Source organism: Epinephelus moara, chromosome 17, assembly GCF_006386435.1.
Source record: "Epinephelus moara isolate mb chromosome 17, YSFRI_EMoa_1.0, whole genome shotgun sequence".
In the NCBI taxonomy this organism is placed as follows: Eukaryota; Metazoa; Chordata; class Actinopteri; order Perciformes; family Serranidae; genus Epinephelus; species Epinephelus moara.
In genome coordinates, this window is record NC_065522.1 from 10,833,663 (window position 1) to 10,860,383 (window position 26,721).

The window sequence follows — 26,721 nt, forward strand, 5'->3', positions numbered from 1 at the left end:
ACAGACTTTAGTGGTTTGCCACACAGATGCTGGTGTTTCATCTGAAGAGGTCATTGTATCCATGACAACTGAACTACGTAATTATCTCCACCAGGTGTAAGCCTGGCCACATTTTATGACTGTACGCTCAAGGACCTCTTGGGGTTGCGGTTATTCACAATTGTTGAAAAACCTGTTTTGATGACTGTTTAACGTCGTCATTGACTCCTCTCTCCTCTTAAAGCTCAGCAAAATACAACAAGCCTTACTGTATGTTGTGGGACACGTTTTGTCTTATTCATGTGATCCAAAATGATCTCAAGCTCGATTCTCAGATTGTTTTGTAAATAGTTTTCTAAAAAAATAATAAATATACCAAGTTCTGATCATCTGATAACAGTTTCATACTTAAAATAACAACTTCTGGTTAGCTCCCACCCATTCCTGATTTAAGCCCCACCCACTTTAAATCGAAACCTCACCCATTCTCAGGCCAGACACGGTTACAGATGATTGACCTTTCGGTAAGTCCTGCTTGTTTGTTATAGTCTGACAAGCTGTCAGAATAAGCAATGAGCCTAACCTGTAACTAACTGCACTCCCTGAAGAAATATTATCATATATTTGGAAAAAAGAAATAGTGATTCCAGAGAGAAGCAGACAGAGGGGTCTACAGTCTGTGTTTGAAGGATATATCCAGGATGTTCCCTTCACTTGTTCCTGTACAGCAGGGTCGGTATTTTTTTCACTGTTATAATCATTAAAAAGTAAAAGCAGCATGTGTATGCATTCAGTAGGCTATATCTTCAGTAGCTAGCTAGCTAACCCTACACTTTTCAGGGTTTGATTTTGGTTTTGGAACAGGGAAGAAATATCTTTTTCCAACCTCTCCAGGTAGCGAGTATCATTAATACACGACGTGCCCCAGGCACAACATTTAGCTCCAAATCCACAAAACCAGCCTGAAAATGAAGGAAATCTGAAACGACTGCATTAGAGTCAATGGAGCACAGCTGTGTTGTTGTAGGACCCTGGTCAGAGCCGACCCGATGCTACGTTATGATTGGCCAGTTTGCATCTGGTGGCGGAACTTAGCAAAAGGTCAATTTAGTTGGTTGAGCAGATACAGATACAAATACAGATGATGATGTACTCGGAATTGCACTGTAGGTTATCTATATTTAACATACAGTGCCGTTAGCAGGAACACTTGATAAGGTGTTAGGTGTTTACATACTTTATTGACTGTATCTATACAGTAGTCGATCACTGAGCCTCGCTGCTTTGGTTATAGAGATTAAAAATATCTCAACAAACCTGATACAGTGCATGTGGTTTCTTGTGAGTGTTGTGTTGTGAAACAGCTTTCTGACATTAGATTTGGTGGTTTTGAGTCCAACAACTATTCCTGTCTATTTCTGAGTTTTGTGAGTGCAACACTATTCTGCCTTGCAGTAGAGACTGTCTGGAAATGTACACTATCATCTCCATATTGCCACACCATTCCCCTCCAGCCCCCCAGATAATATAACAAGTCATGAAACTAATTTCTTTCAATTAATTCAGTTAAGTAGTGTTCAAGTCTGTCAGAAGTGTAAAGATACAGATATGTGCCGACTGTGCAAAGTGCAACACTGGGCATGTAGTTGTCAGAAATGTTTATCTTTATAAAACTGGCAGTCTTTTTAAAATAGATTGTGTTTTTACTTCAGGCATGTGACACATTGTTTTGCAAAAATGTCAAACCTGTTCAAAGTCATACAGTTTTAGTGGCTTCATTCCAAACTTTATTCTCATAGAGCTTTGACCTAACAGATGACAACAGACCGCCATAAATTGCTATGGATTTTTTTAGGTGACTAAAATATGTTTTGCTGTCGACCCCTCCAAAACAGTACATTGCACAGCTTCTGTGTCAGTACTCCTGTCTGCTTCTCAATTGGGGGTGTGTCCAGTGTGGACAAGCGACTTGGAAAATGTAGTGAGCTAAGCTGCCACTTATCCTATGTCAAAATGAAGTTCCATTATATTGAAGCAATCCCCAGAGAAATGTAACAAGCTAAGCTATGAGAAAATGGCAAGAGTTGCAAGAGAGAAGACATTGTGACATTTGAACGTGTCCTCCAATAACATGACATCATCAGTCGGCCTATTGCTCTCTCCCTTTCTCTCTCCTCTTCCTACTTAATGCATTTCTCTGTCTTGGCCTCTTTCAGTCAGCTATGTGGCTCTGTCAGTAATTCAAAAACAGGATTCCAAAATATATTTTTCAGTCAATAAAACAATGATAAATAAAAGACAATAATACAAACAATGAAAATAAGAGACCTGTATTAACATATTTTCTTTTCTTTGGGACATTAAAACATGAACACGTCCTGCAAATAACACGTGACATCAGTATGTCACTCTCTGTCCCCTCTCTTCCTACTTAACACTGTTCTCTGTCTCCCTGTCTCTTTTCTCAGCCCTTGTTGTGTCTATTTTTTTAGTGTCCACTTCAAATCCACTTAATATATATACAGTCTGTGGGCAAGACACACAAATATGGAGCCAATGGAGCCAATCAGAGGCAGAGTGGGGCATGTCTTACCTAGGACCCTACAATACCAGAGTAGCGACACACATTGGTCAAGCGGAAAGTTGGTCACGTGCCCTCTAGTGGCAGGATAGCACGTTGCATATCCGACCAAGAACTGACTGAACTTCAGTATTACTGCATTGCTGCAGACCAGGAATTCTTGTGCGTTTCCAAAGTCAAGCAAACCTAAAAGCATAATCTACCATAATCTACTGTAATCTACCGTTTACAGGTAAAAAGAAAAAAAAAAACAGTTGTCTACCATAATGTTACTCTCTACATTTTGAAATGAACAAAATATAAGCATGACTTAATATGACCAAGACACCTAAAAGTAAAAACAAGGCCATTTTCATCAACCAAGCAAGTGCGCGTCAGACATACTGTAAGTGAATGGGTTTTCTGGTCGGAAATGTAATGCCCTCATGCCCCACTAGAGGGCGCGTGAGGCTTAACTTCAGCATACCACAGGAGTCAATGGAAGTGTCGTCACTCTGGTATTGTAGGGTCCTAAGTAAACTGAAGGTTCAGTATGTGATGTCGCATACAAGTGTATCCCATGTCTACCTGCCTCGGTGTGGCGCTGGCATCAGTAACAGAACTTATCCTCAGTTTCACTATCCTTACTTTTATCCAGACCTCTGCAGAAAAAAAGGCTGCTGCACCTCCCAGGAAAAAGAACTTGAAACCTTAAATCAGCTTTCCTACTGAAAAGCTATTTGACTCAGAAAGTAGTGACGTCACCACCACACTACTGAGAAATGCAGTTAAGTTAGTAACCTCGCTACTTGTAGTGATGCTAATGCCCAACACCAGGCGTGCCCACATTACTGTAGGTAACACACTGACTGTGGGTAAGTCCCTCATACAACCCCCGCCTTCAAAAGATCTGAACTATCTCTTTAAAATGTGCTCCGTTTACTCCATAGTCAAACAGTATAAGATCTTCTTCCTCTCTATGACAGCTATCTTATCACCCCGTCCCTATAGCCGGCTGCAACAACTGTAAGTGGAAACAGTTGTTGTAAAGCACCTTTGATGGAAATGGGCTGTGTCACAGATAATAATAGGACATGTACGTATTGTCTTCTGTCGCGAGTAGTTAGTACAGTGATAAGAGTATCTGCCATGTCTTACACAAGTGAAGCCTGTAGAGTGAATGGTTTCATATGAGGATGTGAAACTGTCACTCTGCTTCAAGCTTCCTTTCACAAGCTAGATAGATGCTTATCAACCATGTAAAGATAAAATGGTGTCCGAGTTTGTAAGAAGTGAAAAGGTACAGATATCTTCCTGATGCAGACAGTGCTGTGTGTCACCACAGTGCAAAGTGCAACAATGAGCATCAGAAATTCCCACATTCATAAATACAACCAGAAATCTTTTTAAAAATACATTTCATTTTTAATTCAGGCATGTGACACAGTTACCAAATCAGATAATATTTGCAAAACAGACTGACAGCTATGGAAAAAAATACATATTTACTATTTTCTTTGCCTTTTTTCCATTAAGAAAATGATAACTCCTCCCATCCAGCCTCAAAAGAACACAGCAGCAGACTAATGTGATAAAAGCATCAGTTCCTCTCTGAGTCTATCTGCGGGCAGCATAAATAACATGAGTCTCCACTTCTCTCTGTGATGCAGGCCTCCTGTTCCTCACTGTTGGCAAGCACAAAGCCAGTGCTGCATCTTTCTGGCCATCAGAGCCCAGAGTCTATAAAGAGAGATCAAACAGATACATGTCAGATAGCTGAGTTAGTGAGAAAACAAACCAAATTTTAAGTTTTAAAACATATAAAGATGTAACTAGACTCACCTCATGCTGTTGTGGATTCTGTCCTTCCCTGGCAGCTGAATGACAGAGACAATATGTCTAATTAGTTAATTTATAATCATTATGCTTACTTTTTGCTGTTACTACATTTAGGCTATAAGCAATCTTGTAGTTTTTCATGGTGCTGACACACATATCCAGTAGATCTTATGAATTACCTGTCTGAAGTTTGCTGTTTTTCACAATCAGACCAACGATGACTATCACAAGGACAACAGTCAGAGCACCCAGGATCACACTCGACAGCTTTGCTATTCCCTCAGACTCTTCTACAAGACAGATCGTGAAGTTAAACTCAATTTTTGCTTTAGAGGCCTGGTGCAAACTGAATTCGGCCGAACTGCTTTACCGTCACACATCGGATAATCACAAAGATGACAGGAAAGGTTAAAGATAAGTAAGGTAAAGATAGGAAAATCTTACTTTTGCAGTTGTATTCCTCGTCATCATGTGGCTCACCGCTGCCTTTTATAGAAAGTAAGATACATTTAGTCTTGATTTAACTTTGACAGATTTGTGTATGTTAAAACAGTCAATTTGTTGCCTTTGTAGAAGACACTTGTGAAATTACAGTATATTAAAACTATGAACATAAATGACCAAAGCATTGGTGCCAAGACTTACCTTTAACATTTAAATATATTACACTGAAAAACAAACGTCCCTCTGTGTAAAATCCACAGAAATACAGTCCAGAGTCAGATAAATCCATCTGTTTGATTCTGAGAGAGGTGGTGGAGCTGTCGGATCTCATTTTAAATTTTCCATTTTGAAATCCCTCGCAGTATTCAGCGTCCTCGTCAGCACGGAACATAACAGAGATACAGCTGGCCTTGGTTTTATTCACCAGTCTGAACCACAATGTCACAGATTCACGTTTGACCATGTTGGAGCACTGCAGTGTGACGTCTTCACCAGACTGGACGTCCACAGTCTCAGAAACTGAGACAGAGATCCAGCCTGAGACAAAAAAGGATTCAGATGAAACCAAACAATTAAAGAACCTCAACTCAACTCAAACAAATATGTAAATGATCTTTGAAATCAGTGAATAGTTTAAATTCTGGTGAGGTAAAGTTACCAACGTTATAAATACAGCTGAAAGTAATTTAATGCAAGTACTTACTGTAGCTGAAGAGACTTAAAACTATAATAAAGTTAGAGTTCTTCATGGTGTGTGTGACAGAAGCTCTGCAATGTCCGCCAGTGAACTCTGCTCCAGTGAGGCTGCTTTCAACGTAAAGAGGTGGCAGTTTTTTTGATGCCTTTCCTGTTGTTCAAACTGACCACATTAATGCTTTCAGCAAGACACGTGTTAATGCAGAAGGTTGGCTATAATGTTATGTTGTTCTTCAGACCGTATTATTTGACAATACTTTTCCTACAGAAATCACTATTATTTGCAAATGACATGTCAAAACTAATCCCCTCATCCAAAATGAAGACACACACACAACTACTTATGTTAATCTTAATCATGAAATCTTAATCGGAAGACACAGCCGAGGTGGCTGGTAAATGTCATGCTTATTTAATTATTTTTAGTCAATATGAATTATATTTTTTGGACAGGGCTCTCCTGATGAACAGCATGCACGCTTCAAAGACATGCCTAAAGTGAGACTGAATGAAATGCGTTATGTGTAGTTGCACATCACCTTCAGCAGGAAACGTGCCTTGCTTGCTTCAACCCAGCCCATCCTCGTTCCCACGCCAAAAGCCCATTTTCATGGCAGTGTGATACACCATTGGGTGGCATCAGTTTGTAACACGACTGGACTGAATCTGTCACGGCGTTATGATATGTCACCAGTCTGCTGGACGGCACCTGTAATGCTGGTATGATATGCCTCTAGGTGGCTTCAGAATGTAACACTGTCGGTAACATAATATAAGGAGCTGGAAAAGTCCCTACAGGGCGGGCGGAAGGGTTGGTGGATGGGTTCAACAATCAGCGTACTTTCACCCATGAGCTAAGTATTTGCTTCCCGTATGAATGTAGAGCCAAACCATGATGTTTGTTTCCTAAACCTTATCATGTGCTTTTGTTGATGGCCTGGCATTGGTCGTGGTGTCCCCAATCTTTAACAGCAGATGTAAGAGGATACCAAGGGCGTAATATGTAGACATGAAAGGCCACTGAAAAAGCTGCAATATGTGACGACTTGGGATGAGAGCGTGTTGTTCAACCACAGGCAGATGCTGCTGGAAATTTCCAGAAAGTGCCACATCCTGCCAATTCAAGGAGTGGTGGAGGATCTATGCTGATTGGGTATGGGGGGAACTTACCTCCAGAACTTAATACGGGACCCTCCTTGATGTAGTAAACTTGTACTCTTGGTCAGTCTTCATTTTGTTGAACAATCATTGGAGTCTAAACTTACTTACAATATCACCCCGGAGCCTCCTCATATGGCTACATTCAGATGGTGAAGGACTTTGAGGCCTCTGAAAAGACCTAACCTATGATCATGGATGAATCATACGTTCATACAGTTATAATTATTCATGATGACATTCAGATACTTTTATATTGAGTAATTTTGCCACAGCACCCTTGTTCGCCGAGATCATATGACTTCTTTGGTTAAGCAACCTTGTGCAAGAGAGTTAATAGGGGTGTAACAATACATTTATCTGGATGAATATATCAATTCAATGATCAACAATCCAATATTATTGATGCAAAGTGACAACACTGATATGTTGTCATAATCAGGATAGGCCGTAATTTTGACCTTTCCATGGCATGTCTCTGTCCATGCTCAACTACTTCCTAAACATTCAAGCAGTTGTAGTGGCCTAGCACCAGACAGACAACGGACAGCTGCCAAGAAGAAGACAAAGAGGATATGTACTGATATTGTCTCATGTTGACTGCAGGCAACTGAATTAAGTTGAATCCAAATTGTGCTGTGTCAGACTCTTTGATATCAACAAATATTGTTTTGTTGTCAAAATAATCAATACAATATCATTGTGATTCACACCCTTACAGGGTTACACTTCCCACACCTCAGGCATCTGGAAGCTGCTTTCAGCAACTGCCACCAAGGCACTGCCCCCTGGGCAGGATTCACAAGATCAAAGAAAGGTGAGTTGAAACCCCACTGCAACACCTCCTCAGACTGCGTTCTGTCCATACTGATAGACTGCACGACTGATGCCACTTGCAAAAAAAGACTCATGGGGGTGTGCAACTATAACTGCTTTTAATAATTTTCTTTAATATGCATGTGTGTATATGTATTGTTAATTCAGAGATGTAGCAAATTATTTAACAAACTTATTATGATATCAGTTAAAATATTCAGTTTAACCTTGATGTATGTTTTTCCAAAACTTCTATACAGCTCAAGGCTTCAAATTTCTTCAGCCAGTATTTACTGCTTCTTTTCAGATTTTATTTTTAGAAACTAATCTAACAGGCCTCATGAATTCCCCCTCTGTTGTGCCAGACCACACTGTGCTGTCTCTTCCTGTCTAACAAGTGATGTGAACGTCACTCTGGGTAGGCTCTTCCTCTACCAAACACCAATCAACTGTTTTTTCTTCTTCTGCGTAGTAGAATTTGACTTAGAGAGAAAGACAATCCTGAGAATTAACGCTCTGCAGCACAAAGACACTCGATGAATCAACATAAGATCTTTATTGCTAAATGGTGGTTGTTCCTGTCACCTACAAGACGTACAAAAGCTCTGAAGCAGCACATTAATATGATCCAGCATCAGTTCCAGTCGCCTGCTGAGTCTGTCTAGTGGCAGCATAAACAAAATTTGACTCCAGCTCTCTTCTTTTTGCTCTTGTTGTTCGAAATGTCACTGCTGCGTAGTTCACGTCATCAGAGCCCACATTCTATGAATAGAATATTTACAGTCTTAATACGGTGACTTGACATAATTTTAATACCACAATATAGCCCCACAGTTACTGGATTTTTCTTGCATTTATTTTTGTATATACCATTATTTTAGGGACAAGCGTATAGTAGCCAATATGATTTAGTCCTGGCTGTTTTTTTGGTCGGGCTCTTTGAAAAAATATATAAAAGCAAATGTTAAAATTGAATTGACCTGACTTTGCACTGGACTCTGTTCTTCTTTACTGGCTTCTTTAAGGGACAGAAACAAAACATTTGGTCAGTTCAATGATCGCTTTTCCCGCAATAAAACAAATATGAGATACGCACAGTGGCTCTGACAAAGTACCTGTCTGAAGTTTCCTGTTTTTCACAATCAGACCAACGATGACTATCACAAGGACAACAGTCAGAGTGCCCAGGATCACACTCGTCCGCTTTGCTATTCCATCAGACTCTTCTACAAGAAATATCATTAAGTTAAACTCTATTTTCTCTGTAGAGGCCTGGCTCAAACTGAATTTGGCCAAACTACTTTACGTTAATGTATTTGATAATCTGCACAATGACAGACATTTTTAAGAAAATCTTACTTTTGCAGTTGTATTCCTCATCATCATGTGGCTCACCGCTACCTTCTATAGAAAGTAAGATACATTTAGTTTTGATTTAACTTTGACAGATTTGTGTATGTTAAAACAGTCAATTTGTCGCCTTTGTAGAAGACACTTGTGAAATTACAGTATATTAAAACTATGAACATAAATGACCAAAGCATGGGGACCAAGGAAAAAAAAGAAAGACAAAACTTACCTTTAACATTTAAATATATTACACTGAAAAACAGACGTGCCTCTGTGTAAAATCCACAGAAATACAGTCCAGAGTCAGATAAATCCATCTGTTTGATTCTGAGAGAGGTGGTGGAGCTGTTGGATCTCATTTTAAATTCTCCATTTTGAAATCCCTCACAGTATCTAACGCCCTCATCAGCACGGAACATAACAGAGATACAGCTGGCCTTGGTTTTATTCACCAGTCTGAACCACAATGTCACAGATTCAGGTTTGGACATGTTGGAGCACTGCAGTGTGACATCTTCACCAGACTGGACGTCTCAGAAACTGAGACAGAGATCCAGTCTGAACCAAACAGCAGAGACAAAAAAGATTTAGAATGAATTAAATTAAAAAGACAAAACAACGGAAAACCTCAAACAAATATTTCAAATGAACTTTGAAATAAGTGAATTTTGTTTCAATTCTGGTAGGATAAAGTTACCAACATTATAAATGCAGCCGAGAGTCATTTAATGCAAGTACTTACTGTAGCTGAAGAGACTTAAAACTGTCATCAAGGTAAAGGTGTTCATGGTGACTGAAACTCTGCAACGTCGGCAACTGAGCTCTGCTCCAGTGAGGCTGCTTTCAATGTAAAGAGGAGGGGTGTGTTTTTTAGTTGCCTGTCCTGTTGATCAAACCAACCACATTAATGCTTTCAGGAAGACGTGTGTTGATGCAAAATGTTGGCTATAATGTTATGTTATTCTTCAGACCGTATTATTTGACAATACCTTCACAGCATTCCTAAAATGAGACTGAATAAAATGCTTTATGTGTAGTTGCACATCAATTTTAGCAGGAAACTTTGCTTGCTTCAACCCAGCCCATTCTAATTCGAAAGTCATTCAATACCGCCACATTGTCAGTGATTTTGGCGTCAGACACTGATGCCAAAAGCCCATTTTCATAGCAGTGTGATACACCACTGGGTGGCATCAGTTTGTAAAACTACTGGACTGAACCTGTCACGGTGTTATGACATGTTGCCAGTCTGCTAGTCTCTATATACAGACTCTACATTCAGTGAATGTAGAGTCTGTAGGCAAACCCCCGGAGATTTTGCCTCCGGAAGAAGAGCGGAAGAGCCCTGGTTTCCGGTTGTAGGCTGTTTGTAGTCCGTGTGATATTGACCAATCACGTTTGAGCCGGCTGCAGTTGTTGCCAGGTTAAATGGTCCGTGCGGTGAACTAACGAGGCGAAACATAATTGGCGTCACTGCAAACTCTGAATCCATCGCAATGGTTCAGCATATTTACTTATATATAAACGGAAGTCGGAAACGGAAATTCGCCTCCTCCGCCCAAATCAAACCGGAATGCCAAAAAATCGGGGGTCTGCCCCCAGAGGCTGTATCGCCGTCTGCCAGAAGTAAGACGCCGAATACAGCAGATGGGTTCCGAGAATGCCAGTCTGCTGAATGGCATCTGTCACATCAGTATGATACGCCACTTGATGGCATCAGGTTGTAACACTGTCGGTAATAACATAATATAAGGAGCTGGAAAGTCCCTACAGGGCAGGCACGAGGGTTGGCGGATGGGTCCTACAAACAGCAAACTTCACACGTGAGTTTGGTATTTTTTCCCCGTATGAATGTAGAGCCAAACCATGATGTTTTTTTCTAAACCTTACCATGTGCTTTTGTTGATGGCCTGGCTCCAAATGTCAACAGCAGATGCAGGAGGATACATAGGGTGTGAAATGTACACGCGAAAGGCCACTGACAAAGCTGCGATTATGTGACGACTTGGGATGAGAACGTGTTGTTCAACCACAGGCAGATGCTGCTTGAAATTTCCAAAAGTGCCACATCCTGCCGGTATGATTCCACCACCTCTAAAAACAGAGCCATTTAGCTTTGCAGACTCTGGTGGTGGAGGACTTATGTTAACCCTTAACTTCCCAGACATTGCTGATTTTAGATGAGGTCATCCTGTTGTTTAGAGTTACTGATAGCCCCTGGGAGAGAAATTTTTTCTTGGACTGCACCCTCAAGACTCTCCTGTACTCAGCAAGGGCCACTTTCCCTTAGGTAGGAATCCACATCGATCAGCCAAACTGTCCCCCCAGCAGGCCAATGTGTCATGCCACACCGCAAAAAGTGCTCAGGAATGGCCCAAGGAGTGGACAAAGAGTTTAAGGCCTTGACCTGGCCTCTGAATTCCCCAGATCCGAATCCAATCAAGCATCCTTGGGACATGCTGGTACGTCATCTTGCAACCCACAGGACTCAAAGGATCTGCCATGAGGACCCTGGTGTCAGACACCACGGGGCATCTCCAGACTTCCTGTGTCCATACCTTGACATGTCAGAGCTAGGTCCAAGCTGCAGAGGCCCCACCGTGGATGGGCAGTACGTCTGGGGTATTGGCATGTCCCACAGATGCTCATTCAAATTGGGAACCGAGGACTTTGGATGCCAGGTCAATGCCTTGAGCTCTTTGTCACGTTCCTTGGGCCATTCCTGAGCAGTTTTTACGGTGCAGCATGGGGCATTGTCCTGCTGGGGGGGCCACTGCCATCAGGGAGTGTTGTTGTCATGAGGGGGTTTGCTTGGTCTGCAACAGTGTTCAGGTGTGTGGAGCCTATCAAGTGGCATCCACATATATGCCATATATGCCCAAAGAGTCTCAGCAGAACACTGCATTGTAACAAGATAATCAATGTTTTTCATTTCACCTGTCAGTGCTTTTAATGTTTTGGCTGATTGGTGTATATGCCAATAGTTAATGTGTCATTCAGGCTGAGGGAGAGGCCCAGGAATACCGTGAAGGTCCTCAATTTGGTCGATTGTGACTACTCCCAACCATTTCCCCCATCTCAGGCAAGAGAATTTCTACACTTAATCAGATCACGTGGACTGGACACCAAACCCAGCAGCAAGATGCGCAACCATTGGACGGCATTTTTCGGTCATGGCAAAGTGGTCATTAACCTCTTAACCACATGGGACACGAGCATGGAAAGGCTTTGCCGACTTCACAGAGAGATCATGCGTAAGCACTGGTGGCTTACCTTCACTGGACAGCAACCAGATGAGGAGCGTAACCTCTTCCACTCAAAATTGCGCTGGGAGGCAGACCCTGCAGACCTCCAAAAGGACATAACCACCTTGCTGTTACACAATTTAAAACTCTTTGTGCCTTTGGTCTTGTCCTTGTCCATGTCTAGGATCACTGACCCTTCCTTACTCTGTGTTGTCATCAACAGATTTTGGTGCAGGCCTTGTCAAAAGGAAAACACGCGAGACAACTTCCAGTGCTTGGTATGAGCAATCTTCTGACCCACCAGCACACACAGTACCTTTTAGGAACCATACACCCAGTGGCTCCTACTAACCACAGCTAACCTAAATAGCAACACAACCAACTGGATATAAGTTAGCCTGCAGATCCTGGAACATTACTACAAAGGTTCTACTTTGGAGCTAAGTGTGCTATGAGAGACTGTGGAGGACTGGCAAAGGGGCTCGGAGGATAGACCTTAGATGGATGAAATATGCTGCAGTAGGTAGAAAGCCTGAAAATGGTTGATTTTTGAGTCTCATCTGAGTTAGGTTTTGTTCGTCTCCGCCCTGAGCCCCTCCTACCAGACGAGCACGCGAGTATTTTATCCCACTTGGTTCTATTTCTCCCTCTCTGGGAGCCTCGGCTCTCCCTCACCGCGCAGCAGCCCTCCCCATCCCTCCCTCACGGCCCCGCACATACTCCCGAGCCTCGCCTCTCCCTCACCGCGCAGCAGCCCGCCCCATCCCTCCCTCGCATATACCCCCTCAGCTCGGCTCTCCCTCTCCGCGGAGAGCCCTCGGCTCTGCTCCCCCGGCCCCACCTCACCCTTCCCCTCCCTCCGGGGCTCCGGGGAACCGAGTTCTGTCTTCCTTTTTTTGGGTTGTTTAGCCGTGTAGGCAGTTGTAGTCAATGCTGGAATAGCTATTTTACCTGGTGCACTGTTCGCCATTGCCGCTTGCTCTCCCCTTCTGCCGGCGGCACGGGAACGCACATATGCAGTAGAACAGCCAATAGGAACGCAGTGGTCTGAGCTGACCTTTGATTGGTTGATGCACATCGGCACAATACTGATTCTTTAGAGGCTGAACACANTTGGAGTTTTCTCCTGTTCTGTCTGTCTTCCCCACGTGGAGGCCTCCGACAGATGTAACCGCTCGTGTAACACCCCCCCCACATCCTCCACCCCTGAGTCTGTGAGACAACAAATATGCTAGAAACAGGGAGGCTTGTGGATATAAACTAGTAACAGGGATGCTTGTGGATATAAACTAGTAACAGGGAGGCTTGTGGATATAAACTAGTAACCTGAGATGACCATGGTTTCGCCTGGTTTCGTTAGCTCTATGCTAACAGCTAACCCCGTCAAACCAGCTGTTCCCAGCAGCCTTCTGGCGAACGTCCGCTCGCTGGACAGGAAATGGATTACATCCGACAACGGCAATCCACTAACTGAGGAGTGAGGGACTGTTGCGTCCTTGTGTTCACTGAGACATGGATGAATGGTAACATATAAGACGCCGGTGTTGAGCTAAGGAGGCTAACGCTAAACAGAGCAGACAGGGAGGCTGCATCATCTGGTAAGCTCCGTGGTGTGCTGTGATGTGTCTTTCTTATATGTTGCACAAATTGTTTTTAAATGTTTTGTTTCTTTTTGCTTGGGGTATGTGAAATGTCAGTTTGTTTTTTTGTGCTGCGCATAAAAATGACAAAGTTCAGTTCAGTTCATAATGTTATATATGACAACACAGCACCTAGTTGCTAATGGCTAACATTAGCCTACTGTAGCATTGCCTCTGAAACATTAACGTTATCTTCCCTGTGTGTTTCCACTTACTAGTAACGTTAACACTACTATCTAACGTTAGCACTGTAACCTTATTCTAAAATAAGTCAGTCATCACTGACTCCGGTTGAGTTTTAAAACTCCGGGGTTGCATTTGTAACGTTATACTCGCCCTCCTCTTCAGTGTATCTAACATTACCATGCCAACGCCTACGTCTATCATAGGTGTAATGAGGACGTAATGGAGGAGGGGGGAGTAGGCCGTTGGAAGGCGGTGGAGTTGCAGGAGGAGGAGGATGGGAGGGAGGCGGGAGTTGTGGATGTTCAATTTTTTTCTAAGTGCTGTGTGAAATGCAAGAAAGGTAAGGGTTGCTTTTATAACGGACCCTCCTTGATATAGAAAAAACTTCTACTCTTGGTCAGTCTTCTTTTTGTTGAAACATAAAATGAATTCAATAGCCACAGTTGATGTTATTTGAGCACATGTTTAATACAACACAAAGCTGATCAGAGAAGCTTTTGGTACAGCATGTACATGGACAGAGACACACTAAAAACTTGAAGTAGCAGAACAATGATTCAGTCTTAAGTAGTGTATTTTATGTGTCATAAAGATTTGTCTAGCATTGGAGTCTAGTTAACTCTAGTTAAAAATATTCAAATATTCAGTTTTAACCTTGATGTATGATTTGCCAAAACGTATGTACAGCTCAAGGCTTTGAATTTTTTCAGCCAGTATTTGCTGCTTCTTTTCAGATTTTATTTTTAGAAACCAATCTAACAGGCCTCATGAATTTCACCTCTGTTGTGCCAGACCACACTGTGCTGTCTCTTCTTTCCTCAAACAAGTGATGTGAATGTCACTCACTCCTTTACTGCTGCAGACCTCAATCTTAATCTTGTCATAAGGGACTCTAGACAGGCTCTTCCTCTACCAAACACCAATCAACTGTTTTTTTTTTTCTGCGAAATAGACTTTGACTTAGAGAAAGGCAATCCTGAGAATTAACGCTCTGCAGCACAAAGACACAAAGACAACATAAGATCTTTATTGCTAAATGGTGGTTGTTCCTGTCACCTACAAGTCAAACAAAAGCTCTGAAGCAGCACATTAATAAGATTCAGCATCAGTTCCAGTCGCCTGCTGAGTCTATCTGGTGGCAGCATAAACAACATTTGGCTCCAGCTCTCTTCTTTTTGCTCTTGTTGTTCGAAATGTTACTGCTGCGTAGTTCAGGTCATCAGATCCCACATTCTATGACAAGAGTATTAACAGTCTTAATATGGTGACGCGACATAAATTTAATACCACAATATAGCCTCAAGTTTTTTTTGGTTGGGCTCTTTGAAAAAATATATAAAAGCAAATGTTAAAATTGAATTTACCTCACTTTGCTCTGGACTCTGTTCTTCTTTATCGGCTTCTTTAAGGGACAGAAACAAAACATCTGGTCAGTTCAATGAGTTTGAATGAGATGAGATACACACAGTGGCTCTGACAAAGTACCTGTCTGAAGTTTCCTGTTTTTCACAATCAGACCAGCGATGACTATCACAAGGACAACAGTCAGAGCACCCAGGATCACACTCGTCAGCTTTGCTATTCCCTCAGACTCTTCTACAAGACAGATCATGAAGTTAAACTAAATTTTTGCTTTAGAGGCCTGGCTCAAACTGAATTCGGCCGAACTGCTTTACCTTCACACATCGGATAATCGGAAAGATGACAGAAATTTTTAGGAAAATCTTACTTTTGCAGTTGTATTCGTCATCATCATGTGGCTCACTGCTGCCTTTTATAGAAAGGAAGATACATTTAGTTTTGATTTAACTTTGACAGATTTGTGTATGTTAAAACAGTCAATTTGTCGCCTTTGTAGAAGACACTTGTGAAATTACAGTATATTAAAACTATGAACATAAATGACCAAAGCATTGGTGCCAAGAAAAAAAAAGAAAGACAAAACTTACCTTTCACATTTAAGTGTATAACACTGAAAAACAGGCGTCCCTCTGTGTAAAATCCACAGAAATACAGTCCAGAGTCAGATAAATCCACCTGTTTGATTCTGAGAGAGGTGGTGGAGCTGTCGGATCTCATTTTAAATTCTCCATTTTGAAATCCCTCACAGTATTCAGCGTCCTCGTCAGCACGGAACATAACAGAGATACAGCTGGCCTTGGTTTTATTCACCAGTCTGAACCACAATGTCACAGATTCACGTTTGACCATGTTGGAGCACTGCAGTGTGACATCTTCACCAGACTGCATGTTCACAGTCTCAGAAACTGAGACAGAGATCCAGCCTGAACCAAACAGCAGAGACAAAAAAGATTTAGAATGAACTAAATTAAAAAGAAAAAACAACAGAAAACCTCAAACAAATATTTCAAATGAACTTTGAAATAAGTGAATTTTGTTTCAATTCTGGTAGGATAAAGTTAAATGCAGCTGAGAGTAATTTAATGCAAGTACTTACTGTAGCTGAGGAGACTAAAAACTATCATCAAGTTAGAGTTCTTCATGGTGTGTGTGACTGAAGCTCTGCAATGTCCGCCAGTGAACTCTGCTCCAGTGAGGCTGCTTTCAACGTAAAGAGGAGGGGTGTGTTTTTTAGTTGCCTGTCCTGTTGATCAAACCAACCACATTAATGCTTTCAGGAAGACGTGTGTTGATGCAAAATGTTGGCTATAATGTTATTTTATTCTTCAGACCGTATTATTTGACAAAACCTTTACAACAGAAGTCACTTTAGTTTACAAATGACATATCAAAACCTCTATGTAAAATTGTCAAATCTTATCCCCTCATCCAAAATGAAGACACACATAATTACTTGTGTTTATTTTTATCAAAAGAAATTCTCTCAGTCATGAGACACCTGTGAGATTGTCGACTGCCCCTTCATCCAAAATTAAAGATACACACAGCTGCAGGGTGTTGCCCTTGGACACAGTACAATATATCATGCTAAAGTGACAGTAAACAGTCTATGTTTTCAATGTATTCATACATACATCATTCACAGCCAGGGGTCCTATCCCCCCTTTTCCACCAAATTAACTCCGGTTCTTGAGCTGGTTCCATTCAGGACTCTTGGAACCTTGGTGCTATTTAGCAAACCAGACTGCATTATAAGCAGGGATGTGTACTCAATAAAAGGTGTTGCACAATGCACAACAGACATTTTTTGTCAACATTTTGGTCAAAATGCTCTGAACGGTTCAAAATTAGGTGGAGGAACTGGCACCAAACTGGCTCCATGTTGGTAGATAAGGGGTACTAGAGCTGAGTCTTGCCATTTAGGTTCTGCTTCCTCAACAGGTTTAAAGTTTGTCATTCCCTTCAACCACTGGCAGACTGGATGGACTTAAAATTTCCAAAAATGACATCCTACCACCGTGAGTCCACTGTGTCTGAAAACAGAGCCATTTCGCGTTGCAGACCTGTGGGCAAGGCAAGGTGGTGATGAACCTCTCCCCCACTTTCAAGCTTGGACCAGCACAACAGGAACCACCATGGAAAGGACTTGCATTCATTCCTAAACTCCCTTCCAAGAGGAATCAGAGACAAGACTTAACAGTTCAACTCTCTGGGTACCACTGATGCCTGAAGCTCTGCGCTTTCTCTGGTCAGCCACCAGACAAGGAGCTTACCCTTTCTGCTTAAAATCATCCTGGGAGTCAGACCCCGCAGACCTCCTGAAGGAACTTCTGTTTCTATTTCACATGGACCAACACACCATCAGAAACATAGAACAAGAACGTAGCAGCTTGTTGGAGCTTGAACAGCAGGCCTTGGACGAACTCCAGCATGAATCACTATGTCCCACTGGAGGCTCTGATATATATGAGGATGGCAGCTTAAATAACTGGTTTTCTGGATTCCACAGTCTTGGACTAAACCATCACAAAGACGCAGAGAGCTTATCTGTTGGGTGAAGGCACACCGTGGCAGAGATTTTTCTATCTCCTGCCGAAGGCTCCGCACTATTGCCTGGTCACCCTCAAAATACCCCCAGGGAGGCAGATGATGTTGGATTGTGGAAGTGAAAGCTATCAGATAGCAGAGTTCCTGGATCACTACCTGAACATCCTCTCTATGTGGCACAGTAGTTACATCAAGAGCACTCAAGATTTTCTGGTAAAAGTTGGAAATTTGAGGATGCAAGAGTCCTGCTTGATGTTCTTGTTGGCCATAGACAGTTACAAAAACCTCAATACCTGAATGGGGTTGTAGGCAGCGATAGCCATCATGGGAAAGTATCTGGAATGCCCTGATCGGAAAAGGTCAGGGGTGCAAAGAATAATGATGTAGTTGACCAAAATCAATGACCAAATTGGTTGGTAAGGAAATTCAATTATTGATTGGTTGGTGATGTCATCGGTTACAATGTGAGTTGCTGCCTGAGGACGGTAGGGACACCACTTACTACTATGGCAAAACCTTTATGACCAAAAATCCCCATATGTGCGAGAGCATTTTACTCTTAACTCGGCCAAAAAAGTGGGAACTGTAACATTTGTAAAGCTAACCTTGCCTTGCCTTGGAGTACATCATTTAGGCTGCAGGAATAATTTAGGCTGAGATGAAAGTTAACACATTAATGCCTGGCAGTATTGAGATGGAGGGTATTATTTCCCACTGATGGGAATATGTGCTGTAGTTAAGATAGCATGACATATTGGAAGCATAGTCCACCTGTGGCCCAAACTAGCTGCCACACGTTGTGCTATGATTTGGCATGAGTTGCTCTCTATGAGTGCTGTCTGGATGCTGATATTTCCTGGAAACATGGGCAGATTATGAGACAATGGGCCCCTGGTTATGGATATATGAAGGGCCCCACTACCTGTTCTACATAGGTGCAAGACCCAAACTTTGTAGTTGGATTTGCATCTTTTTGTGGTTTTGTGTCTCTTTGTAGCCATTTTGTGTCGCAGTACATCATCATTTTTGCGTGGGAGTACATCATTTAGGCTGGAGCATCTGAAGAGGAGGCAAGTTGGCTGTCTGAATGATAAAGACGAATAAAGAACAGTCCTTTGTTTCACTGGAATCTCTCTTAATCCTGGAATCCTGGAAAAGCGTCACTCAACCAGTTGACTATTTTTCTATATACCGATGTAACAGGACAGAGGGCTTTGGCAAGGTGAAAAGCAGGAAGCGCGTGCTTCATTGTGAATAAGGACTGATGTGAGAGTAATAATATTGCAATGCTGTCCTGTTCCTGCTTGCCCTGCACCACAAGGGGTTTGAATCACTGCAATACACCGCTCAGAGGCAACTGTGGGGTCACTGTGTTTGGGAGTAGCGACTGTGCAGCTATGTTGTTGAGATCAAGGTATGTAAACAAACCACGATGCATTTCCCCAGGGGCAAAAGAGGTCAGGAAATTGTGTTTTATATGACTTTACATGACAAATTGATTGATTGATTGATTGTTGCTTAACCAACCTGCTTGGTCTTGGACAGGACTTGATTTCAGATGAACATGCTGTTGTTTCAGCAGAAAAGTTAATCAAAAGACATAGTTTTGAATTAAGTATTCATCTATATTGTCCTTGTTGTAAGTTAGAACTTACATAAAATAAGTTCAAGCTAAGTTTAATACCTGCTAGCTAAATAAGAGCCATTGAGTAACTGTGCAATTCACAGTCCGAAAAGTGGAATATTCTTTTCAATGATAAATAGAATATTTGACTATCAAAATAGCTGTCCGTTGCCATGGAGCAGGTAATTCTTGACCTTCCTCTCACCGTGACAAGGAATGACCTGACTGCAAGTCAAGGGAACGGCAATGGAGAAGTGTCCCTTGTCCCTTGCTGTGACCCCACAGAGCACCATGGAGATAGTGTCAGCTTATAGGAAGATTTGCCACCTTCTCACCAGGGCATTATAGGATTGGGTCTTTCATTGGCCCATACCTGGGATAACTTAACAGATATAGAACTCCTTAACAGATTTTGTCAAGGGCTCTGTTAAAGGAAGAACAGAAGAGACAACCTCCAGTCCTCGGTATGAGTACTTCTGAATCTCCTATACACAAACCATCACTTGGCATAGGCCCAGCTGGTGATAAGGAAACAACCAGGCCCTAAACACCCTGTACAAGCGAGAAAATGGCTCCCACTCTGTGTTCACACTAGAAACTACAGAGCAGAATCATAGCCAGAGAGAGAGAGCAAATGTTTATTTTTAGGAACTAATCTAACAGGCCTCATGATTTTCACCTCTGTTGTGCCAGACCACAACTGTGTTGTCTCTTCCTTCCTCAGACAAGTGATGTGAACGTCACTCACTCCTTTACTGCTGCAGACCTCAATTGTTTGTTTGTTTTTATTTGCGAAATAGACTTTGACTTAGTGAAAGGAAATCCTGAGAATTAGGAAGACACTTGGAAATGACTCAACTTAAGATCTTTATTGATAAATGGTTCCTGTCACCTACAAGTCAAACAAAAGCTCTGAAGCAGCACATTAATATGATCCAGCATCAGTTCCAGTCGCCTGGTGAGTCTATCTGGTGGCAGCATAAACAACATTTGACTCCAGCTCTCTTCTTTTTGCTCTTGTTGTTCGAAATGTCACTGCTGCGTAGTTCACGTCATCAGAGCCCACATTCTGCAAAAGAACATTTACAGTCTTAATGCTGTGATTTAACATACTTTTAATTACCACAATATAGCCCCACAGCCACTGGATTTTGGGTAGGATACAGATATTAATGTTTGGCAAATATACATTTTTGAGTTTTGAATTTCTTATTCAGTAGAGCTCTATCAAACAATATTTAGACACAAATGTTAAAATTGGATTTACCTGACTTTGCTCTGGTTTCTGTTCTTCTTCATTGGCTAAGTGAAAAAGGCAAAACATTTGGTATCAGTTCACTGATTGTCTTTGATAAAGCAGGAGTTTGCAATTTGAAGAAATTTTTCAGTGGCAACAAAACCCAATAAAAGATCAATACAGTAGCTCTGAGAAAGTACCTGTCTGACGTTTCCTGTTTTTCACAACCAGAACAATGATGACCATCACGAGGACAACAGTCAGAGTGCCCAGGATCACACTCGTCAGCTCTGCTATTCCATCAGACTCTTCTACAAGAAATATCATTGAGTTAAACTCTATCTTCCCTTTAGAGGCCTGGCTCAATTTAAAATGCACCAAGCTGAATTAAGCCAAACTGCTGTACCTACACACGTTTAATGATCTACACTATGGTCGAAATCTTTAGGAGAACTTACTTTTACAGTTTTTTTCCTTGTCACCATGTGGCTCATTGTTCCCTTTTGAAGAAATGAAGATAAATTAAGTCTTGGTTGATTAACATCAAAGGATAAAAGCTACTTTTTTGCATGCAGAATGTTGTTTTGAGGTGATTATTAAAATTGTTTTTACAATATTGGCAGAAAAATGACAGAAAAGACTTTGCAATAATGTTACCTTTGATGTTCAAACGTGTCACACTGAAAGCTGGACGTCCATTTGCGTAAAATCCACAGAAATACAGTCCAGAGTCGGATGAATTCACTTGTTTGATTTTGAGAGAGAGAGTGGACATGTTGGATCTCATTTCAAATTTTCTTTCTTGAATTCCCTCACAGAATTGAGCATTGCTGTCAGATCTGAACATAACAGAGATACAGCTGATCTTGTTTTTCTGGACAAGTCTGAACCAGAATGTCAAAGAGTCATGTTTGGACATGTTGGAGCACAGCAGTGTGACATTTTCACCAGAGTTGACCTCCACAGTCTCCGAAACAGAGACTGAGATCCAGCCTGAAACAAACAGCAGAGAAGTAAATGAGTTTTAATTATGACACGCTAAATGTCCAGTCATAACACAAACAGTGCAGTCAGGATTAATTCAGTGCCAGTACTTACTGAGGCTGCAGAGAAGCAAAGCTGTTATCAAGGTGAAGTTCAGCATCATGGTGCGTGTGACTGAAGCTCTGCAATGTCCGCAACTGAAGTGCGCCTCAGTAAGGGTGCCTTAAACATAAAGAGGCGGGGTGTTTTTTTCTTTTTTCTCCACTAAACCTGCTGATCAAACTGACCACATTCATGCTTGACACTTTTAACCTCCAGATTCCAAGATAACTTTCTTTTTACAGTGACATCAATGAAAATATACAAAGATGCTGTTTCAGGGAAGAAAAGAAATCACACAACATCATCAGATAACTGAGAGTTGTCAGAATATGATCCCAGACCAAGATGAGATGAAAGTTAACACATTAATGCCTGGCAGTATTGACATGGAGGGTATTATTTCCCACTGATGGGAATATGTGCTGACATATTGGAAGCATAGTCCACCTGTGGCCTCAAACTAGCTGCCACACATTGTGGTTATGATTTGGCAAGGAACCTGTAGTGTCCCATTGTCATGTTTTTAGTGGCTGTTGCTCTATGAGTGCCGTCCATACAAAGGGCCCCACCACCTGCTCTATAAAGGCGCACGACCCAAACTCTGTAGTTGGATTTGCATTTTTTTGTGGTTTTATGTCTCCTTGTGTTCGTTGTGTGTCTCTTTGAGGTAATCTTGTGTCTTCCTATGTCCATTTTGTGTCTCCCTGCAGCCATGTTGTGTCTCATAGTTGCTTTGTGTCTTTGACGTAATCTTGTGTCTTTTTTGGTCATTTTGTGTTTCTGTGTAGCCATTTTGTGTCTCTTTGATGTAATTGTGTGTCTTTTTTGGTCATTTTGTGTTTCTGTGTAGCCATATTGTGTCCCCTTGTGGGTGTTTTGTGTCTTTTTGATGTAATCGTGTGTCTTTTTTGGTCATTGTGTGTCTCCTTGTGGTTGTTTTATGTCTTTCTGTAATCATTTGGGTCTCTTTGAAATAATTTTGTGTCTTGTTAGGGTCATTTTGTTTGTTTTGGAAATTTTGTGTTGCTTTGTAGTAATTTTGTGTCTCCTTATGTTTTTTTTTGTGTCTGTTTGTGGTTGTTTTGTCTGTTTTTGCAGTTATTTTGTGTCTCTGTGTGTGCAAGTGAAGGCCCTCTGATACCTGCCTGGTAGGCCTGTTCAGTAATCCATCCATGCCTGGAAACATTTGTGGATGGTTCCTGCACTATGTCAGTGACCATGGCATTGAAGGTACCCTGCTGCTTTGGCCATAGATGGGTAAACCTGGCCCACTGGTGTGTTAGGGTCTACAAGATGTAAGCTGTGAAGACATATACAGGCAAGACTGTATTGCACCCCACATTTTATTATTATATTTATTTATTGTTCTATGGGCTTGTGATTGTTTGTTATTGTCCATCCATTACATGTATCCTAAAATCACCCTTCAAAGCGCTGCTCTTACTTGGCAAATGTTGTTGGAGGGTTAATTCACGTATATTTCCGACTTCCAGCGGTGGACCTAGCATATTGCACACCCTAATCAAGGTTCCCTGAATTTGTCTTTAATCATGCTTTAAGCTCAGACAGATGCTTTGTCAGTAATGTCTGACATAAAATAAACGTGGGTACAAAACAGGAGTGTGCAGGCATTTTTAAGAGTCTTTTAAAATGCACAAATGCTCTCATAACAGGTTGTAGAAGAGAGTTTGAGCCTTTCTGCAAGTCTGAAGGCAGATAGTGATTTTTAAAAACTGCTAGGCCTTTGATGTGTGTGGTTATGGCTGAAAACCTATCTTCCTGGTTGAGACTTTACCGTTGCTATTTGTTGCCTGCTAGTGGTGCCTACACTTTGTTTTTCCAAAACATCTAGCCTCAGATTGTTTTTTCAAATTTTGTTTTTAAAAGCATCTTATTTTCACTGCAGTCGTGCTCAGACACCACTGCTCTCTCTTCCTGTCAAACAAGTGCTGTGTGTCTCACTCACTCCTCTTCTGTGTCTAAAGGGCGAGGTGAAAAGAAGATTTTACCAAGTGAAGGAAGGAATAAAGAAGCAACAACACTCACTGTTAACAAAAAGATGTACATTTTGCATAAATACTGCAACATTATGACAAAATCACATTATTTCTGGTGACAAGGGAGATGATTACATTCAAAACATGTTTCACCATGCAGTGCAGTTAAAGTTGCCCTGATTCAACTGGCAGAAAAAAGTTGATGTAAAGTTATAAAAACACAGAAATGTCTCTGCCATCAAAGTCTTTACAATTCATGTAAAAACAAAGATGGCGCTTGGTTTCTTCCTCACTCACCAACTGCAGTGTTGCTCAGCAGCTATGTGCTCAATGCTGCCACTGCTGGCCAGAAAATATACTACAGTAATACTATTACTTTAAATGGTGGCTTCATTTACATGTCTTTCCTCATAGCATAGTTTTGTGAGGTGACCATCCAGGAATGTGATATAGCATGTGGTGTGAGGGTCTTGGCTCCTCTCAGCCTCCACTTGCTTCTTCTTTGTGGGTGGAAAATCAATGCTGAGTCTTTCAGGGTCCAGGTTCTACAAACAAAAGTAAAATCAATCATGATTTAAACTCTATACCTTGTACACTATAAAACATATGATCTTCACATTAAATTTACAGACAGTCATTGTGGGTTTTCTTCTTGTCAAGCAACAGAAACAGTCTGAGGCTTAATCATACAAGCTGCTGTTAATACATTTTTAAGAGTTTATAATTTCATCTTAATATTGACAAGAGGATGTGCAAAAGCAACATAACCATATGAGAGGACCGCCCTCAAACAGTACAAAGTGCAAATGATGACCTTAGTGAGAACAACAGTCACGCCGCTCAGGATCACACTCGTCAGGTTTGTTATTTCACCAGGCTCTTCTACAAGAAAGAGGATTCAATTAGATCCTCTTGGATAATGGTCAAGTGGCATATTTTGTGCATGTTTTAAGTGACCTACTTTACTTGAACTTTACTGGCTTGAGATCTGGCTAATATTAACATGAAAAAATGAACTTATTCCATTACTTGGCAAATGTGAATCTGCACTGTAAATGTTAAAGGAGCTGTAGGTGACATTCGGAGCATATCTCTAGCCCCTTTTACCCTGCCTCTTCAAGTGCATTTTATACTGTTATGCTACCTCGTCGTTCTGTTTAAAATGTCAGGCCATTCTCATTCTGAAGTCGTGATATATCACAGCTTTGTTGGTGATTTTGGCATCAGACACTGACGCCAAAAGTGACCTCTCGCTGTGGTAGGATACGTCGCCAGGTGGCATCAGTTCTTAACATGGTCAGATGGAACCTTTTGCTGTGTAATGATACACTGCACTCCACCTGTAGTAGCAGTAAGATATTTGGATGGACAGTGTCAGTACATAATGCAGCCAGATGGCACTGGTTGAGGCAGTATGATATGCCGGTGAACGCTGTTTGATAGAAATGCAGCTGGTAACAATATATAAGGAACTGGAAAGTCCCTATTGGCTGGTTGGGAGGGATGTTGGATAGGTCCAACAAACACCAGACTTTCACCTAGGAGCCTAGTGTTCACTTCTTGTACAAATGTAGAGCCAAACCATGCAGTGGCGGTTCTAGGCCAGTTTCAATGGGGGGGCAAGCTAGGGCCAGTCCTTTTGATACAGGGGCACATACAAGTAGGGTCAAATATCTAAGTCTGAACAATAAAATATATATGTACATATATATATGTGTGTATCAGTGTTTCCCACAGGATTTTTGGAGACTACATCCAACCCTGTAGGGGGGTCTGGGGGCATGCTCCCCCGGGAGAAAATTTTGTATCTATTTGATTTAAAGGCATCAATCTGGTGAATTCTGAGAGCCAAGTTATGATGGCAGAATATGCCTAGATTTCAACATCTTTGTTCTTTTTATATGTGAAAAATGTTCTATTTTTACTGATAAAAACACTAGTGGTATGTTATGGTGAAGGGTTAGACACAAATGACTGCTTTCCTCCCTCCCTCACGATTTGCAAGTATGGCACCCTGAATCAGAGCATTTCATTTTACGCGGCTTCGAAAAGAAGATTTCAAAAGCCCTCTGGTAGTTGAATTGCCTCTGGGACAGGCCCACTTATGGCAACCCACTGGATCCGGGGTGTGCGCGATCCGGCCGAGGCGCGGGTGCCGGAGCTAATAGCGGCCATTCAAGTCAATGTAAGCTGCTCCACCAGCCGCGGCCTAGAAGCGGCTCAGCACTCCGCTCCGCCAAAAACACTCGCCAGGTCTATTTCTGATGGACGCCGCGCGATGGCACGTCAATTTACACAGACCAGATGAGTCAAACAGGAAGTCAGGTGCAGAAAGGATGAGAGTATCCGGTCAATTTTCACAATAAAACACCCATGAAAACTCTGGATCGTATTTCACATGGCTACATCAACATGGTGTGACATGCAACTACCATGAGCCAAATGAGACAGAAAAAGTTTTCAGAGCTTACTTCAATGGTGCTGTGTGTTGCCTTGCAGGTTAAGTCTTGTCTTAAATACAGCCACACAATTCTCTTCTGATGTTTTCGGTGGGTGCGCCGCTTTAAGTGGTCCAACCGGCAACTGGTTGAGACGATTTAGTTCCGCATTCCACATTGCCCCTCCGACTCTTCGGCAGGGGCAACAAAAATTGCTGGCCCTCCCCTAAAACCGCCATTGAAACCATGATCTTTTTTTTCTTAAGTTGACCATGTGGGTTTTGTTGACGTCCTTGCACTGGTCGCAGCGTCCTGGAATCTTAACAGTAGACCCAGAAAGACACTCAGGGCTGTAGTTTCCCGGCGCAGCGCAGGTGGCGCAGGGTGGCGAACCCCGCGCAGAGCTAGTTTCGAGCAGCGCAACCCGAGGCGCGCTCAGTTTGGTAGTTTGGCAGACCGAGGTGCGCTGAGATGGGTGTGGCGGCGCAGCAGGGGGAGGTGTCGACAGATCCAACTT

General features: G+C 41.9%; 3 protein-coding genes across 5 annotated transcripts; all 3 read right to left on the bottom strand.

Moving 5' to 3' along the window:
* Positions 1-4,129: 4,129 nt before the first annotated feature.
* Positions 4,130-8,734, bottom strand: LOC126404677 (uncharacterized). The gene is made up of 6 exons (XM_050068053.1): positions 8,608-8,734; positions 5,024-5,359; positions 4,823-4,864; positions 4,558-4,668; positions 4,382-4,416; positions 4,130-4,279 (listed from the first exon to the last, which is right to left on the bottom strand). Exons 1-6 carry the CDS (start codon positions 8,732-8,734, stop codon positions 4,157-4,159), a joined length of 774 nt encoding a protein of 257 aa, XP_049924010.1. The 3' UTR covers positions 4,130-4,156.
* Positions 8,735-15,041: 6,307 nt separating this feature from the next.
* Positions 15,042-16,401, bottom strand: LOC126404678 (uncharacterized). The gene is made up of 5 exons (XM_050068054.1): positions 16,372-16,401; positions 15,863-16,198; positions 15,399-15,509; positions 15,278-15,312; positions 15,042-15,146 (listed from the first exon to the last, which is right to left on the bottom strand). Exons 1-5 carry the CDS (start codon positions 16,397-16,399, stop codon positions 15,042-15,044), a joined length of 615 nt encoding a protein of 204 aa, XP_049924011.1. The 5' UTR covers positions 16,400-16,401.
* Positions 16,402-20,306: 3,905 nt separating this feature from the next.
* On the bottom strand, positions 20,307-21,874 carry LOC126404076 (uncharacterized). 3 transcript variants are annotated; one of them, XM_050067049.1, is made up of 6 exons: positions 21,782-21,874; positions 21,341-21,676; positions 21,142-21,183; positions 20,884-20,994; positions 20,714-20,748; positions 20,307-20,515 (listed from the first exon to the last, which is right to left on the bottom strand). In XM_050067049.1, exons 1-6 carry the CDS (start codon positions 21,828-21,830, stop codon positions 20,411-20,413), a joined length of 678 nt encoding a protein of 225 aa, XP_049923006.1. In that variant the 5' UTR covers positions 21,831-21,874; the 3' UTR covers positions 20,307-20,410. The 3 variants fall into 3 exon arrangements, with proteins under 3 accessions (XP_049923006.1, XP_049923007.1, XP_049923008.1); XM_050067050.1 differs by lacking the exon at positions 21,142-21,183; XM_050067051.1 differs by lacking the exon at positions 20,714-20,748 and having other exon boundaries at positions 20,483-20,515.
* Positions 21,875-26,721: the final 4,847 nt, after the last annotated feature.

Bases quoted from the DNA above. Each gene is read 5' to 3' on its own strand.
- LOC126404678 (XM_050068054.1), bottom strand. From the start codon at position 16,399: ATGATAGTTTTTAGTCTCCTCAGCTACA. The intron at 16,199-16,371 runs GTAAGTACTTGC...TGTTTGGTTCAG, and splicing joins TTTTAGTCTCCTCAGCTACA to GCTGGATCTCTGTCTCAGTT. The intron at 15,510-15,862 runs GTAAGTTTTGTC...TCTGTCTTGTAG, and splicing joins TATACACTTAAATGTGAAAG to AAGAGTCTGAGGGAATAGCA.
- LOC126404076 (XM_050067049.1), bottom strand. From the start codon at position 21,830: ATGATGCTGAACTTCACCTTGATAACAGCTTTGCTTCTCTGCAGCCTC. The intron at 20,995-21,141 runs GTAAGTTCTCCT...TATTTCTTGTAG, and splicing joins CAAGGAAAAAAACTGTAAAA to AAGAGTCTGATGGAATAGCA. The intron at 20,516-20,713 runs GTAAATCCAATT...GTTCTTTTGCAG, and splicing joins AGAAACCAGAGCAAAGTCAG to AATGTGGGCTCTGATGACGT.
- LOC126404677 (XM_050068053.1), bottom strand. From the start codon at position 8,734: ATGATATTTCTTGTAGAAGAGTCTGATGGAATAGCAAAGCGGACGAGT. The intron at 4,865-5,023 runs GTAAGTCTTGGC...TTTCTATAAAAG, and splicing joins AATATATTTAAATGTTAAAG to GCAGCGGTGAGCCACATGAT. The intron at 4,417-4,557 runs GTAATTCATAAG...TCTGTCATTCAG, and splicing joins AAACAGCAAACTTCAGACAG to CTGCCAGGGAAGGACAGAAT.